This window comes from Argiope bruennichi, chromosome 10, assembly GCF_947563725.1.
Source record: "Argiope bruennichi chromosome 10, qqArgBrue1.1, whole genome shotgun sequence".
In the NCBI taxonomy this organism is placed as follows: Eukaryota; Metazoa; Arthropoda; class Arachnida; order Araneae; family Araneidae; genus Argiope; species Argiope bruennichi.
The window spans coordinates 52,354,743-52,370,535 of NC_079160.1; the positions used below are offsets into that span (position 1 = coordinate 52,354,743).

Consider the following 15,793-nt stretch of genomic DNA (forward strand, 5'->3'; position numbering starts at 1 on the left):
AAACATGATGACAAATGTAGAGGAAGATAAAGAGGAAGGTCAGAGATTGGCCACGTGTCGCTTAGGGCCGACCGCCTCGAAAAGGTTGCCAGTTCGGAGAATTTGCCAGGATTAAAATTATGGATGGACTATGCTTAAGATAGAAGTCAGCCACAACAAATCCTGTCGATACTGCCACGTTCATTGGTGGAGGGGTGGCCGGCTGTACACAAGAAGAAGAAGTAGCCTTTCATCCCTTCTTTTTATTGCCAACATTAAAATACCACGATAAATTTTGTAAGCAACAGCATGATAACTGAAATAAATCACACCGAATAACAGAAAAATGATAATAGCCATAATTTTTGAGCCTATTACATATGTTTCCTGATGAATTTATATTTAGAAGATTTCATATACAAATTTAATTAAGGAATCGAAAAATAACAGAAGTAAAATAAAATCCGTTTGTGTATGATCTTAGCTTTCAGCAATGGAAGAGAAACAATTGAGTATTTGCATAGACAGTGAAAAATAGTTGAATTTAATTGCAACAATGCGTTGTTGTTAATAAAGTATAAAAATATCTTCGGGAATTTATTAAAATTAGGGAAAAAATCGGTCTATTAACTTGATAGCATAAAAAAAGATAAATTTTTGAAATTTAAGTACATTAAAAATGTAACACATTGCTTATATATCCTTATATTTATAAACAAATATCATATAGGAAAGTTGTATACAGGTTTTTTTTTTTACTTTCCTCCTAGAAAGTATATTTGAGTTGGTACTTTATCGTAGTATTTTTTTCAATTTATGCTCTCTTAATGAATATAAATGAAAGAGAGATATTTTTTTAGATTGATTTTGCATAGTTTCTCGTTTGTTTAATATCTGTTTTCTCTGTTTTGATTTTTCATGTATGAACTATGTAAGAACCAGCTGGAGTAGTCTTCCCAAAACTTTCTCGCATACTCTCTAATAAAGACATTATCCCAGTGAACGCCTTTCATAATATTGACTTACAATAATTGCGAAATGTTAACTTTTGATGTGAATTTAAGATTTTTACTGAATCTATCGTGTTATCCTTGGCGAGTTATTTGGCGATTAATCCTTAGCATTCTGTTACTAGCATCTGAAAATCAAATTTATGTTTTAGACGCGTTTTTCTCAAACGACTGAAACTAAAATTTGGCACAAAACTACACTTGTAGTCACAGAATCACATGCGAAAATTTATGTATTCAAATCATTAACACACACATGTATACATGTTTCTAAAAGTACAGACCGACCGATAGTCAATCCTTTGTTGGATTTAGTTCAACATTTTTAGGTGTCTATACTATAAATGTTCATTCTGCGTATCAAATTATATCTATTTAGCTCCCTTAATTTTGTAATTATAGTGTTAATTTATATTCGTACAGCCCAACATTTAATAGAAATCTGAAAATTTGGTTTTAAAACAATATACCATCAAGCTCAAAGCGATTTTGCATTATCTTTGTCACAGACAGAAGAGCATTTTCAAGGCCATGGTGGCCTAGTGGTAAGGTCTCGGCTTGTGAGCCGTAGGGTTTCAGGTTCTAGACCCGATTCCACCGAAGAACCGTCGTGTAAGAGGGTCTGTTTCACGTTAAAACCGTAATGCCAAACGTCCTCCCGCTGTGTGGTGTGGTATGGAGAGGGGGGTGCCAGCTCAGGTGTCGGCCTTGTCGTCTGACCGCGGTTCAAAATTACGAGGTCCGTCCCAAAATAGCCCTAGTGTGGCTTTACAACGGGACTTTAATATAACTGAAATAAACTAAGAAGGGCATTTTCTAAAACTGCTCCTTTTGAAGACAGGTCTAAAACGTGGAGATTCGTCAAAATCTAGAATTCGCATTTTTTGATTATTACTATACTTTTTGTATACTACGTATATGAGCAAGTAATAGTATTTCCTTTTGTTCAAATAAAATATAATTTGGCAAAATTGTTTGACTAAATTAATGTTATTAATTTGGTGGGCGAACAGCTGGTCGTCAAAGGTGGCTAATGCTGTTTGATGTTAAAAAAAATTATGTTGAATATAAAAAAGATAATATTTATTGCTTCATAGATGCATTAAGAGTAAAAAAAAAATCCTTTTGTTACGAAATTTATTTAACCTCAGATGAGTGAAGTCGGATATAATCGCCGCAAACCATCTGCTCCTAAATGCTTTCATAAATAGTAAAAATAAATAGGAACTGTAATCATCTGCCTAACCAAACTCGCTGGACAGCATCATTTTACATAATGAGGAAAAAGTTATGGTAAGGTCATCCCGCAATTGTTCCGAAACGCGTGTTTCCTGTCATATATTTATCTTCCACTGTCGGGGAAGAAGAGGCGTAACGCGTGCATTTTTGGCGAACGCATCGTCGATCTTACGAATCGGATTTTCTGCTTCCTTGTTTGCTTTGGCGGCCTCGCCCCCAGCTTTACAAAGGTTACCACCGCGGGAAGCCCTAACCTCGTAATCTAAATTCTAGGAGAGTCCCGGCACTTGTTGATCAGGGGGAGATGCGTTTCGAACAATCAATCGCTTATTCGCTTGAACGGTTATCAATATTCCAAATCGGAACTAATGCGTTCGATTTATTTGTTTGTTTGTAGCACGCAAAAAGGAGTGACCGCGAAATGTTCAGCTTTTGTATGCACATTGCTATTAAGACGAATTGAAGTTGTAATTAAAGAGAAGAGTTGTTTACGAAAATCCAAATTCGAAATATTCAGTGTCTGAGATTAAGATGAAAGTAATCTGGGTTTATTTGCTTATATTAATAACAAAGGAAAATGTGTATATGTATTGGAGATTTATAGGACAATCCATATTTGGAACAAATATATTTAAGAAGATGAGAATGTGCATCTCAAAGCTATTTTATTTCTGAAGATTTAATCAATAAACCAGTGGGAGTGATTATCCCTTAACTTTCATGCTCTCTAATAAAAATGTATCCTACACTGCTTCCCCGCTAGAAATTGTGGACTTTGTGCAAAGCCATGAAGCCTCCAAGGGCTGAGATTTTCTATTTTTAGAGTACCAGACATGAGAGTTACATGCTTTATAGTATAAAGTTAAAAAACAGGGTACTTGTATATTAATTTTATGGTACTTGTATTCAATACAGGGTACTTGTATATTAATTTTATGGTACTTGTATTCAATACAGAGTACTTGTATTCAATATCATGTACTGAAACTGTACAAACAACTAATGAAAATAAAATTAACTAAGATTATTAAAATATATTAAACAAAATTAGAGATGCAAATGAAGATTTTTCTTGCATGATGCAAATATTTCAATCCTAACTTAAATAGAAGGAAAAGCATGAAACATTTTAGAATATTGTCAAATATTGAAATATGTCGATTTCTGGCATGGATCTAGTGTTTTTACTGAATCTGACGTACGATCTTTAACAATATTTGTTAGGATAAATTACTGACATGCCTTTTATAACAATAATTCAGTAACGTATTCGAAAATGGATTATGCATTTTGGAAATCTTTTTTTTTTCCACCGATTGTAATCAAAATTTAACAGAGAATTACAACTGCATTCACAAAATCACATGCCAAATTTCATTTAGTAAGTCATTGCATTTTTGAATTGTCTCGTTTACATGTAAAAGTGGTGACCAACAACATTCAATTCTCTGATAGATTTGGTTATCCTTCTATGAAAACTCCTGAATATATTATTGCACAAAAATGATTTTTATACCTTATTAGAATTTAAAAACCCGTCTTTTTAATGATAAGAACGTAGTTTCTGTGTGGATTTTTCCTGAATGTTAGCATTTTTCTTTTTAAATTTTAACAATAGAATTCAGTTTTCAAAAAGAGATTTTGTTTCCCTGAAAAGCAATCATTTTTCGGTATTTCATCAAATATTTAATTATGTGATTCGTTTCCATCGTTGAAAACTTAAGAAAAAAAGATTTTCATTTCTTTTACACAACAATTTACACGAGGAATTAAAAAAAAAATGAAACTGCATTACCGAAAAAGAAAATGTGCAGTTTGTAATAGATTACTCAAACATTTAGTGACATCTAATGTCGCGGAACTCGTTTTTATTGTGTTCATTTACACAATAACAGAACAAGTGCAAGATTATTAAAATAAAAGAGCCTTAATGTGTGTTACAATTTCAAAAAATATGGGATAGTCACAAAGCCTTTTCTTGATTACAAAAATTTTTTAAAAATTAACCGATGAATATAAAACAACAATTTTTGTTATGGAATTATCATATTCTTAAATTTTTTAGTCTAAGAAATGGTGATTCTACTTTTGATTGCTATCAGAATGGCATCAATGAATTCATGGCGAAAGTAGTGTCATTGACGTCCGCGTTTATCCGATCTTACTCTACTATATTTTTTCTTCTGAGGTTATATAAAAGATACAGTTTTTGTAACGCCAGTTGAAAATATTGATACAATCAAAGTTAGGATCATGCATGCTGTATCTATCATGACAGCAGAAATGTAGAGCTTAAATGGAACACCGCCATGACATTTTTCGAACTACCAAAAGTGCACACATTGAAATTTACTGAGTTAAGTGGTTTTAATAAAAACTGTATAGCCGTCTTTCGAATAAGTCGAAGCAACGTGATATGCCAAATAAGAATAGTCTTTTTACAATATTGTTTTTTGTAATCAGAGAAGGACTTTATGGTCACCTTGTGCTTTGTTCAGGAATCACAAAAATGCCGTTTTGATTAAGACATTCCGATGAAATTAAATACAATCAATATTCCAATTACTTCATTAATTACTTAAATTTGTCTATTAATTTTAAATTATACTCAACAAAATAATAAATATTTTTATTTAGCTTTTATTTGTTCCGATTATTTAAAAACAAAGCTGTTTAATTCGATATCTATTAGAAGTCTTGCTTTATTTTACTAACCATCTTTGACGACCAGTTCGTTCGTCAGGTTAATGGTTGCTTAAAATTTCAACTAAATATTTTGTGTAACTCTAATGAATGGCTTTCTCAATAAAATATTTTTAAATTTCAAATTTTCGATATTTTTTTACAGTCTTACATCTTTCTTTTCTTTATGCTTGGCATTTTCATAATTTTATGTGTATGCTTTTATACTTCCAATGATACCACAAGAAAGAGCGGTAGTATTTAATAATAGACGAATATTTAAAAAAATTCACCATTGCTTGGTTCTGAAGTTAGATCTTATTATAAGTACAACAAAATTTGAAAACTTTTAGTAAAAGCATGCCTTATACTAAAACTTAGACAGTACTTGGTAAGCCGAATTCTTTTATCTTGATCATCAGCAATGGGGAAAAAATGCCAAGGTGAAATATTAGTGGCAACAATGAAAAACAATTTGAATTTCACTCTAATAATGCCGTATATTGTTGTTTAATAAGATTAAAATATTTTTTAAAAATTTATTAAAAATAGAAAAAAAATTATGCTAAAAATAACTGGTATCAATGTATAAATTATTTTTTATGATGCAAAAATAATGTTTTGCTGTTATATTATCAAAAATTTCTTGAAAAATTGCCAAAATTTTACTTATTTTTTTTATTAAATAAAATTCTAAATAAATTTCAAAAACTTGTTCCGTTGACATATATTTCTACCCAAATTATATCTGAGCCAAGTTTGGTATGTCTTGGTCAAACAATTTGGCCAGAAGAGCTCCCAACTCACGCAGATACACACACACACACGTTCATTTTTATTATTAGTCGAGATTAATTTCCTTTACTCAAGTTTATTAACGACGTGTAAAATAATCGTGTTTAGTATTGAAGTATTCATGTTAAAAAACTGCCGTTTGCTAAAAACTGTAAACATTTATTTATTATTATTAAAAATCATTCTTTTTAAACATTATAACCTTTAGGTTGATGTATTTACTTGTAAATTACAGTTCCACTTGCATCGTATAAAAAATCGTTCGAACGCTCTACAAGACAGAATGGTGGATCTATAGCCACCGAATTCACCAAATAATTATTTCATGGATATTAAGTGTTCAACAAGAAAGGGTTTTTACAATTATTATTGAAATACTATATTTTTTCTGATAACTTTGAAGCATATCATTGTATGAAAAGTGTTTTTTAAATTATTTTGCAACAATAGTTTTCATTGTTTTTGTTACTGCATTTATACATTGCGATGGTGTTAAAGGCATTATATAGGTGCAAACTGTCGCTTTTATATGAGTATGAGTAAATTTAAAATGTAATATATAGATAGACGAATCAAGTCTAAAGCATCAATATGCTAATATGTTTTGGATTAAAGGTTCGTAGTTTAAAAAAAAAATTTTTAAAGGGGCACTAAAAAAATTACTCTCAAATTACTTAATACTTTAGCCACAGTCTATTATAATTCTTTCAGCGTTCAAAACTACTAAATCTAAATTTTCATCAGCATGACCACGTGAATGAATTCTTTGTTCACACCGATGACGGATATAATTAGCGATAAACGGAAGAGAAAAAAGGCAGAAATCTCTTCTAATTGGAATCAAATAATCCCGAATACGCGGAACTCCATCCACGAAAAGTGATTGACCTTTTACGGTCACGTTGTGGCTTTTACGCTAACTAATTCGCCGAATCATCACCCCGATGGCAGTTCCGCATTTGAATAGAATTGTTCGGAACATCGTTGAACAAAACTTTTGTGGAACTTCTAACAGGGGTTTTAGGCATCCAAAAGAATTTACTATTTTCAGTTTTTCGAATAAGTGAAATGTGTAGAACGAGTATTTAAGCTCATAATTAGTAGTGGCTTCTGTTCTTTCTTTATTTTGCCCACATTAACAAAATAAACATTTACTCGATAAAAAAAAAAAAAAAAAAAAAAACTTCTTTTAAATATGGTTTAATTTCGAACCTGAAGCCAGAAGACAGTTGCCAGTGTCTTGTGATCTTACAAAAATATTTTATGTGTACTACTGGTCTTCCCCGTGATCTGGGCGTCCCGGGTTCGGGCAAAGTTGTTTTTTACCCTGTGTTCTATCTGTGAGGTGTGTGAAAGAGCCCCCCCCCCGTAAAAGGGGTTGTTCAAGCGAGTGTGTGAGTGTCATCTTCATATGAGCTAGAGGACAGACTTCTGCCCTCGGGTGCTCAGGGGTCTTTACCCTCAGAAGCTACTGCACCCCCTTTCCGTTATAAAGCAAACACGACATCATCATCATGTGTATTACTTCAATATTAAAATTTCTGCTAAAATAATGAATAAACTACTTATGTGAACATTAAAAACAGTAAATATTTATTTTTGAAAATTTTCAAACGGAATCTATTGCATATGAAGACAGCATGAATTGGGAAACTCAGTTCGGAAAGTAATTTGGTATGAGGTTCATTTATTAAAATATTAAATTAAGAAATAAAGTGCAATGGCCAATCATTTACGGAGAAAAATATCTTCAAACTTTCCGCATCACTTATGTACTAGGAAGTTACCTATGGAGGTTATTTGATTGCAAAATCTATGTTCAATTCACTTTTTTTTTTTTTGCGAGTTATTGTGGAATGTAGCATAGTGTCTATTTGATTGCAAGGTCCATGTTCTATTCGGGATTTTTTTTTGCGAGTTATTGTGGAATGCAACATAGTGTCTATTTGATTGCAAAGTCCATATTCAATTCGGGATGCATTACTTTTCTTTTTTTTTTTGCCTCTCTCTCTCATTCTATCCCTCTCTCTCTCATTCTTTCTCTCTCTCATTCTCTCTCTCTCTCTCTCATTCTCTCTTTGCGAGCTATTGTGGAATGTAGCATAGTGTCTATTTGATTGCATGGTCCATACTCGATTCGAGGTGTATTTTTATGCAAATAAAAATCCATTTATATGCAAAAAAAAAAAATGTTCATTCAAACAACACATTAATTACTGTTTAGATTTATTTTTATTATGTTGAATAAAATTAAAATTGGGATAAAGAATGTCATTAATTACTATTATAATAACATTTTTACTACTACCTTGAAGCATTTACCTGGCATTTAAAATTTTCAAATTTTTTGTTCTAATTCTACGAATTGTTAATCCAATGTTTGTTTGGATTAACATTTGTTTTTATCCCGGAAATTGCTTAAATTAGCTTTTAATTTGTGTTTAATTGTTTTAACTTCAATGCTCAAAAAGAAATAGTAAAGAGAGAAGCTATGCTATTGAATACGCTGGCTGATGATCCAAAACTTTAACAATTAAAAAGAATCAATGATATAATTCTTTTAACCCATTACTTCATTTTTGAAATACTTCTATTGTTCTATCACTAATATTCTAGAAACTCTGAAACATTTATTAATTCTCATTGGATTTTGTTCCGATTAAAATGTTTTAAATTTATGTTTAATTTAATCAAAATACAGTTGGCTAAAATATTCTGAGATGAAAATGTATATGACAGAAATGCATGAAAAGAATAAAACCGTTCTTTTATTGTTTTTACGATACTAAAGAAAAAAAATCGTTCTTTTATTATTTTTATAATACTAAGGAATAAAATCGTTCTTTTATTATTTTTTATAATACTAAAGAATAAAATCATTCTTTTATTGTTTTTATTATTGTTATTATTCTGGTTCTTATATGTAATTAAAAATTAATAAATATAGAAAATAAATTTATATAATTAATGGAATAAATTTGTGATGTGAATAATGATAATACTTATCACCATTAAATAATTATTATATTTATAATTATTTTTCTGCATAAAATTTGTATCTTATCAGTTAAATTATTATGAATGAACATAGGTGTTTTTTGCATAAAAAATAAATAATATATTAATTAAAATATATTACTTATTTTGTAATATATTTTAATTTGTAAACTATCAAATTAATTTGAAATAATAAAAATCAACAAATACATTAGGTTCAAACCTGATCTTGGAAACAGTAGTTCCGGTCACTAAATTCCACACCTTTTCGCTGTTGTTAACTTGCTAACATACAAGCATACTGAAAGTTTGAAATTTATTCACTCAGTATTGGTTGAGTTTTGCATTTCAATATCTTAATGAATACTGTTGAGGTATACAGTACACTCCCGATTATCCGCGGAATTGGGTGGCGCGGCCGCCGCGGATAACAAAAATCGCGGATAATCCGAAAAAAGCTAAAAACGGGTATAGCAAAAGAGAAAATAGTCATTCCTACTTTGAAAAATCGTTTTATGTACAATAAAACGTAAAATAAACAGCAGGAAATGTTTAACTAACGCTTAATATTTTAGTATATCACTCAAAACTAACCTAAAATGCATTTTGTTAATGAAAACCGAAAAGTGCTTTGCACTTACGAGAGGCGTCAAGGATACACAGAAAAATTAATACATATGTACTGTTTTAATACTGTAATGTATTATGTAATTACAAAATCATAACTGTAAAACGACACCTTTTTGAAGAAATCAGTCATTTGTGTTTGCTTCTTGCTTTGGAAGCATTTTCTCTTTGCTTGGAAGCAAAAAAGAACTTAGTGCGGCAGGCGCGGATAATCGGGAGTCTACTGTACTGGCAATATACTAAGTCTTATTCTGAACGGAATAGGTCTCATTTCATACCCTCCCTCTTAATAGATTCATTTTTCCTTCCCATAACACTTGATTTGATCTGAAATTATCTATTGAGAATAAAAGCATAATTTGCAATATATTATTTGCCATTTATACTTTTCTTCACTTTTTATGTTCTTTTCTCCTCGCATTTATGAACTAAATTCATTCTAAATAGAATAAGTGCTTGAAAAAATAAGATTTTGTGACAGTAATCTGTAAAAAGGTGAAAGCACGCATGAACTTTACTCTTGTAGGTATATATGCTTGCACTACTCGTTTAATTCTTAAAGAGTATAAATTTATTAATTCAATTTTTTTATAAAAATGATTCTACTTCAGCAATGCTACTATGGAATATACTTTCTTTCTCGATGTGACTACTGATGTACATTATAGACGTTGTTCTCCTTTTAGTCATGTGAGTTTGAGTTTATTAGGATAAATCGCCAAAATCTAACAATTTGAATTAAAATTCTTTTTAACCCTACAGTGCAGACTTAAAAAACAGCCATTTGACTACACGTTTTTATTTACATTTATAAGCTCCACAAGACTGTTCTAAAAGGCAATAATGAATATTTTGAAATTATTTTTTAAATCCTTTTTAACAAACATTTATGGAAAAGACTGATATCAGGAATTAGCGGTGCTAGAATTAGATTTAAACTGGAAATTTGCCAAAAATACCAAGATTGCTATTTTTGAATAGATCTACATTTAAAAATGCTATCAAAATATTTTTCTTTTTTGTATCATGGTAAAAAATATATTGACAAAAAGAGACTTTTATTTTTATTGTAGAATTATTGTAATGTGATTTGACTCATAGTTAATTCATAATGTAGCCATTTTGCACATTTTCATTTTTTTTTTTATTTCCCGAAAGTGAATAATTAGACTTTTTAAAAATATTTTTCATAATTATATGTAGCTATTCAAAGTACATATATTTCTTTTGTAAAAAGATAAAAAGTGTTGCATTCTAGTGTTAAACATCATTAATATTTTTTAAGGAAAATACAAGTAGCAATCTTCGCGATAATGTCGTAAAATACTGGGCTTCAAATTTAAGAAATTATTGCTGAAACCCGATGCATTTTGAACCTAATTGTTTTATCTCCTTCCTCTATACTCAGTTTTTCTTGCCATTTGGGACATCTAAGCTCTCATTACTCAATTCTGTTGAAAAGAAAAGAAACCGCAAACCAATCGAAATATGAGATATCGCTTATCTTAAACAGATAAATGCAAGCATAGGTGTTAAATCGATAACCACAGCTGTACAGGATATGATATACACTTTTAGGCTTCAGTTGATCGAAAACGTCTCAAGAAACGTCATGGAAAACGATCTGAAACGGCTCTTTCAGCGAAAAGTATGATATTTTTAGATCGTTACTTAATGATAGATTTATGACGTAATAAATTTAAAATTTATGTGGGATCAAAATCCTTATTCAAAGAAACAAACAACTTTCTTTTTCGAATAATTTTTATTCTTCATTCTTGTGTCAAATATTCGTTCAAAATATCTAAATTATAAATTTTGCCCAGTTTACCTGTTTTTGAGATTTGGGTAATAATGATTTATGTCTAACGCTTGCTTGAGACTTTCAGATCTTTTATAGTAAAAAAAAAAAATATTTATTATTTGTGTGTTAACTTGTTTTTTATTTGCTGATTTCTCTTTATTTTTCTGTGATTAGCGCCATTTTTTTACAGCCAGCTTGTTTAACCAAATATTGGTTTTCCTTTCTGTTAAATAATTTATATGAAATATATAATTATTTAAAATTTCATCTTTGTAGTTTGATAAGGTAAAAATATAAATTTGAGAAAAAATTGTAATTTTTTTATCATCTGAGAACATTGTGTTGTTTTAGTTAGGGGATTTTAAAGCTCAAAATCGCGTAGGCAATAAATACAGCATAAATGGCAATTTTCATCATCATCTTTTAATCGTATATATTTTTTTACCTGCTTTTACCAGCATTGCATTATTATTATGTATGCTTCTTTGAGAGCAGATGCGTTTTTAATGACATCATAGCAGTTATTTCATCTCAAAATCGGTCGAGCTCCAAAACTATTTGCCAGCTAGAAAAATTGAAAATGAAAGTTTAAAAAAATTATATATATATATATATATATACGGATAGAGACACCGATAGAGAAGTCCTGTGATTGTTTCTTAGATTAATGAATGACTTAGATTAATGAAGACAAATAATGATTTAAAAAATAATTTTCTCACATTATAACTTGAAATTTGAGATTGTAGATTTCATTTTAATTTTTTAAAAAATTTTTATTATTATTTTTATTTGCTGTTCCTTTTGAAAGAAAGCTTTTTAATGTTTTTTTAATTAATGCGAATTTTTGTATCGGAAAACTTAAAACGCATAAAGTAAGAACGTATACGCGAAAGTAAAATGTTCTGTTTCTGTATCCGGAACTTCTCTTAAAATATGCCTAAGTACTTTTGATAGTATTAAGTTGTTTGATTGTTAAAATGCAAACTTTCAAAAAAGATATTTTGTAATCAAATTGTATTTTAAAGTATTAGAACATGAATTCAGTCAAATTAGATCGTGTAAAAGTTGAATTTTTGGAATAATTCTTTTTTTTAACAATGAAAGAATTTGATGAATTTGAAAAGAAGTATGAAATGAAAAATGCTCTCTACTCGCTAGTACTGTCATCTTAATTTTTGCTACAAATTCCTTCATAAATAAAAATTGTGGGAATTTCTGTGGCTATGTTGCGCCCAAAACAATTGCTTATGCATGAATGCGTTTAATTATTTAATAATAAATTAAGATCTTGTAGCCCGTTTTAAAATTAACCAGTTAATTATTTCAACTTTTTCGGGAAAGGCTTATCTAAATTGTCATAAACATATATATATGTATATAAATATAATAAATAATTAATTATAAATATAATAATTAAACAATTATTATAAAAATGTAATAACTATCATTGTATAAACTCATCGTAACGCAAAATGCCGTATTTTTTCCATGACGAATATACTCGTCAAAAACAGTTAACTGGTTAAATTTTAAAATGTAGCTCTTTCTAATAAAAAAAAAGGATAAACAAGAATATTTCTTATCCTGACTCACACAAAATAAAAGACACACGGGCATACTAAAAAATATTAAAAACATCACGCGTTAAACTTTTCAATTTTTATAAAGTTATATCTTTATATTAAGATTTAAAATAAACTATCATTTTTAAGACCGGTAAATTTCAACCAATAAAACTTTCAAAAGAAGCTTCAAATTAAAATGTTTCATAAAATATAAAAAATATTAAATAATTATTTTAATGTCATATAATTTTAACTCATCCGTATCATTTACGCTTCTTTTATGAAAATTATTATATGAAACAGTGACATTTCATCCAAGTGAATAATTTTTACAGTTTTGGAACGAATTACATCCTTTAATTAAAAAAGAAACACAAAGTTTGATGATTAATCTCAACGTATGGAAAATATATAAATCTTCCAATCATAAATAATCTTTTTTAAATACTTTCCTCCACAATAATATTATCTGCCAAAAATGACATAGAAAACTGCGTAAAAAGTGACGCTTTTCTATTTTGTTGCGCGTAAACCGGCTTTCTTTCTTTTCAACTGCGGAGCGTATACCTTGACCTTAAAACCAAAAGAAGTAGTCCGAAACGTCCTAAGAAAAAACACAGAGAGAGAGGAACAATTGAATGGTTTGAGATGCTGACGTTTTGTTTACCTTATCGCATATATTTTGTTTGCTTTTTGTCTTTAATTGGATGGAGTTAAGTTAGGTTAATAGGCTGGTGCAGGCGTCTAAATGATGTCAGATAAAATGCGCGAGTCGATCTAGCTGCGATGTAAAAGAAGTATTTTTGAGATGGAATATAATAGCGTGCCAAGTACTAATTTTTTGATTTAATTCTGGAACATTAATCTTGAAATTTTGTATTTTGTGGCTAACAATAAGACATGCTCTTTTTTTTTTATATATTCCTAATTTGAAGATTCTTATATTTTTAGTATTTGACTTAATTTCTCAGCCTAATCGTTATTTTGCACCTCTTTTCACGAATATTCGCGTTTTGAATAAGTAATATTAAAATATTTTTACTTTACTAATATGTATATAAAGATATGAGATGATTGTACGTTTTAAAATTATACTTTTTGCAAGTTATTCCCAAAATATCTTGGAATGATTTACTCATTAAATTATATTGGGATTTGAAGAAGATAAATTGCAGTAAAAAAATCAATTATTCTAAAAAGTACCAATAGCAGGTGTGTTATGTGTCGAAAATATTTTCTTTAATGTCGATATTTGTATGTGTTTTAAGGTATCTCTTCATGTAATTTAATCAACTTAGTCGATACTTATAAAATTTCAAACTGCGAGGTGATCAGTAAAATCCTTTTAAGATCTTTAAATTCAAAATCGCGTCTCGAATAGCCCGGAAAGTAACGTGTACAATAAAGTGACTATGCAGAATTTGTTGAGACAAGTTACAGAGTTCCTATCGCGAAATAAGGAAGTTACAAAAAAAAAAAAAAAAAAGACTGGTCAAGAAGTTCAATCAGAAAAATGTTCGCCATACCATAATAAAAACACAGAAAAATGTTTCATGGAATTTTCTGTAAATTGGCGGTTATGTTTTCAATTAAAATTATGACCTTTCCGTGACTTGAAAAATGATGATAGTCCTGAGAATGAAAAATGTATACTCCAGTAAATGTATAATCCGGCCGAGGATTGCAAATGAGTCATATAGTTTGGAGAGAAATGAAAATAGGAAGGAGGGTGAAATTTTATTTCCCCGTTATTCTCTTACGATTAAAGAATAATTAAATATTTCATCTCAGACGAATTGGCTCCTCGTCATAATAAAAACTTTTGGGATCCAATAGCTAAGAAGTTAGTGCCTAAAAAGTGATTTTCTAAATTTTGGACGTCTACTGGGAAGCTCCCATCCGTTGCATTTTTTTTTTCTACCCTCTGTCCATTGCTTCAGCTGCCTAAGACCGCAATCCTGAGAGGGGACTGCTGGCAGGTGGATTTAAAACTTTGTTTTCCTAATTGTTAAATTGTAAAGGATACAAATTATAATTATTATAAAATATATGGAATATATCAATATTTAATAAAATATAATTGATCAGGTTTTGATAAGCTTTATTGCGTTCATTTAGTTGTTACACTATCTATTAATATCGAATTTTGATTCCATGACTTTTTATACAAATATGGATATCGTGCAATCTTAAATCATTATAAATAAATAAATAATTCACAATATATAATAATATAAATAATGTAGAATAAATAATTCACATTTTATACAAATATGGATATTGGGCAATCTTGCATCATCATAAATAAACAAATAATTCACGATATATAATAATAATATAAATAATTCAAAAAGTATATTAAATAAAAAAATAAACAAAAATAAATTATTTACATGTAGATTTAATACTTCAAAATTTCCCACGCGTTTGATGAGTGCAGTTTGTATAAAGAATCTTGTTTCCCCACTAACCAGCGGTGGGCCTTACACCCAACGAGTAGGCTGGGTCAATGAAGGTGGTAAATAAATTAATAATAAATGTTAATTAAATTTAAAGTATTTTAAAACATGAAACCAAATTGTCAATTTTGTTAAAAGAGAATCCCCATAATGTGCGCTGCGCAGAGCCGCAAAGTACATATGCTCACCGCTAACGTTCATGATACTAATAGGCAAGCAAACAGACAATTTACCCATTGACGGATTTAATCCAAAACTAGAGGCAAATCTACACTTTTGATGCAAGGACGCCATACCGAAATTCATCCCTCTGGCGTGTTTATATATCTGTAGATAGATCGAATTCCAAAAGCATTTTCTTTTGTTTTTTCGGAATTAAGAAGACCTAAAACATGGAGAGTCATCAAAATGTTGACATCGAACTTCTTAACGATTAAAATACTTTAATGCTTTCTCTTTTACTTCGTACATATAAATAAATACTCCAATTCACAAATTAATGCTTTTTTGTTATTTCTTTATTCATTTTTTAAAATCCGTATCGTTTGAAAAAATATCACTTTGGAATATTTTATTTAATGCAATATGTATCATCGTGCATAATCTTCGATCAATAGACGAGGAAAAAGTGTT

General features: G+C 29.5%; 1 protein-coding gene across 4 annotated transcripts in view; it reads left to right on the plus strand.

Moving 5' to 3' along the window:
- Positions 1-15,793, plus strand: part of LOC129988976 (WD repeat-containing protein 47-like) — a 102,531-nt gene that overhangs the window by 45,315 nt on the left and 41,423 nt on the right. Inside the window, exon 1 of one of the 4 annotated variants that reach the window (XM_056097276.1) lies at positions 10,902-10,977. The exons of the other annotated variants lie outside the window; for them this stretch is intronic. Coding sequence (XP_055953251.1) covers positions 10,942-10,977 — 36 coding nt within the window. The 5' untranslated portion in view covers positions 10,902-10,941. Of the gene's footprint in view, positions 1-10,901; positions 10,978-15,793 lie in introns of those variants that run through there. 4 annotated transcript variants of the gene reach the window in all.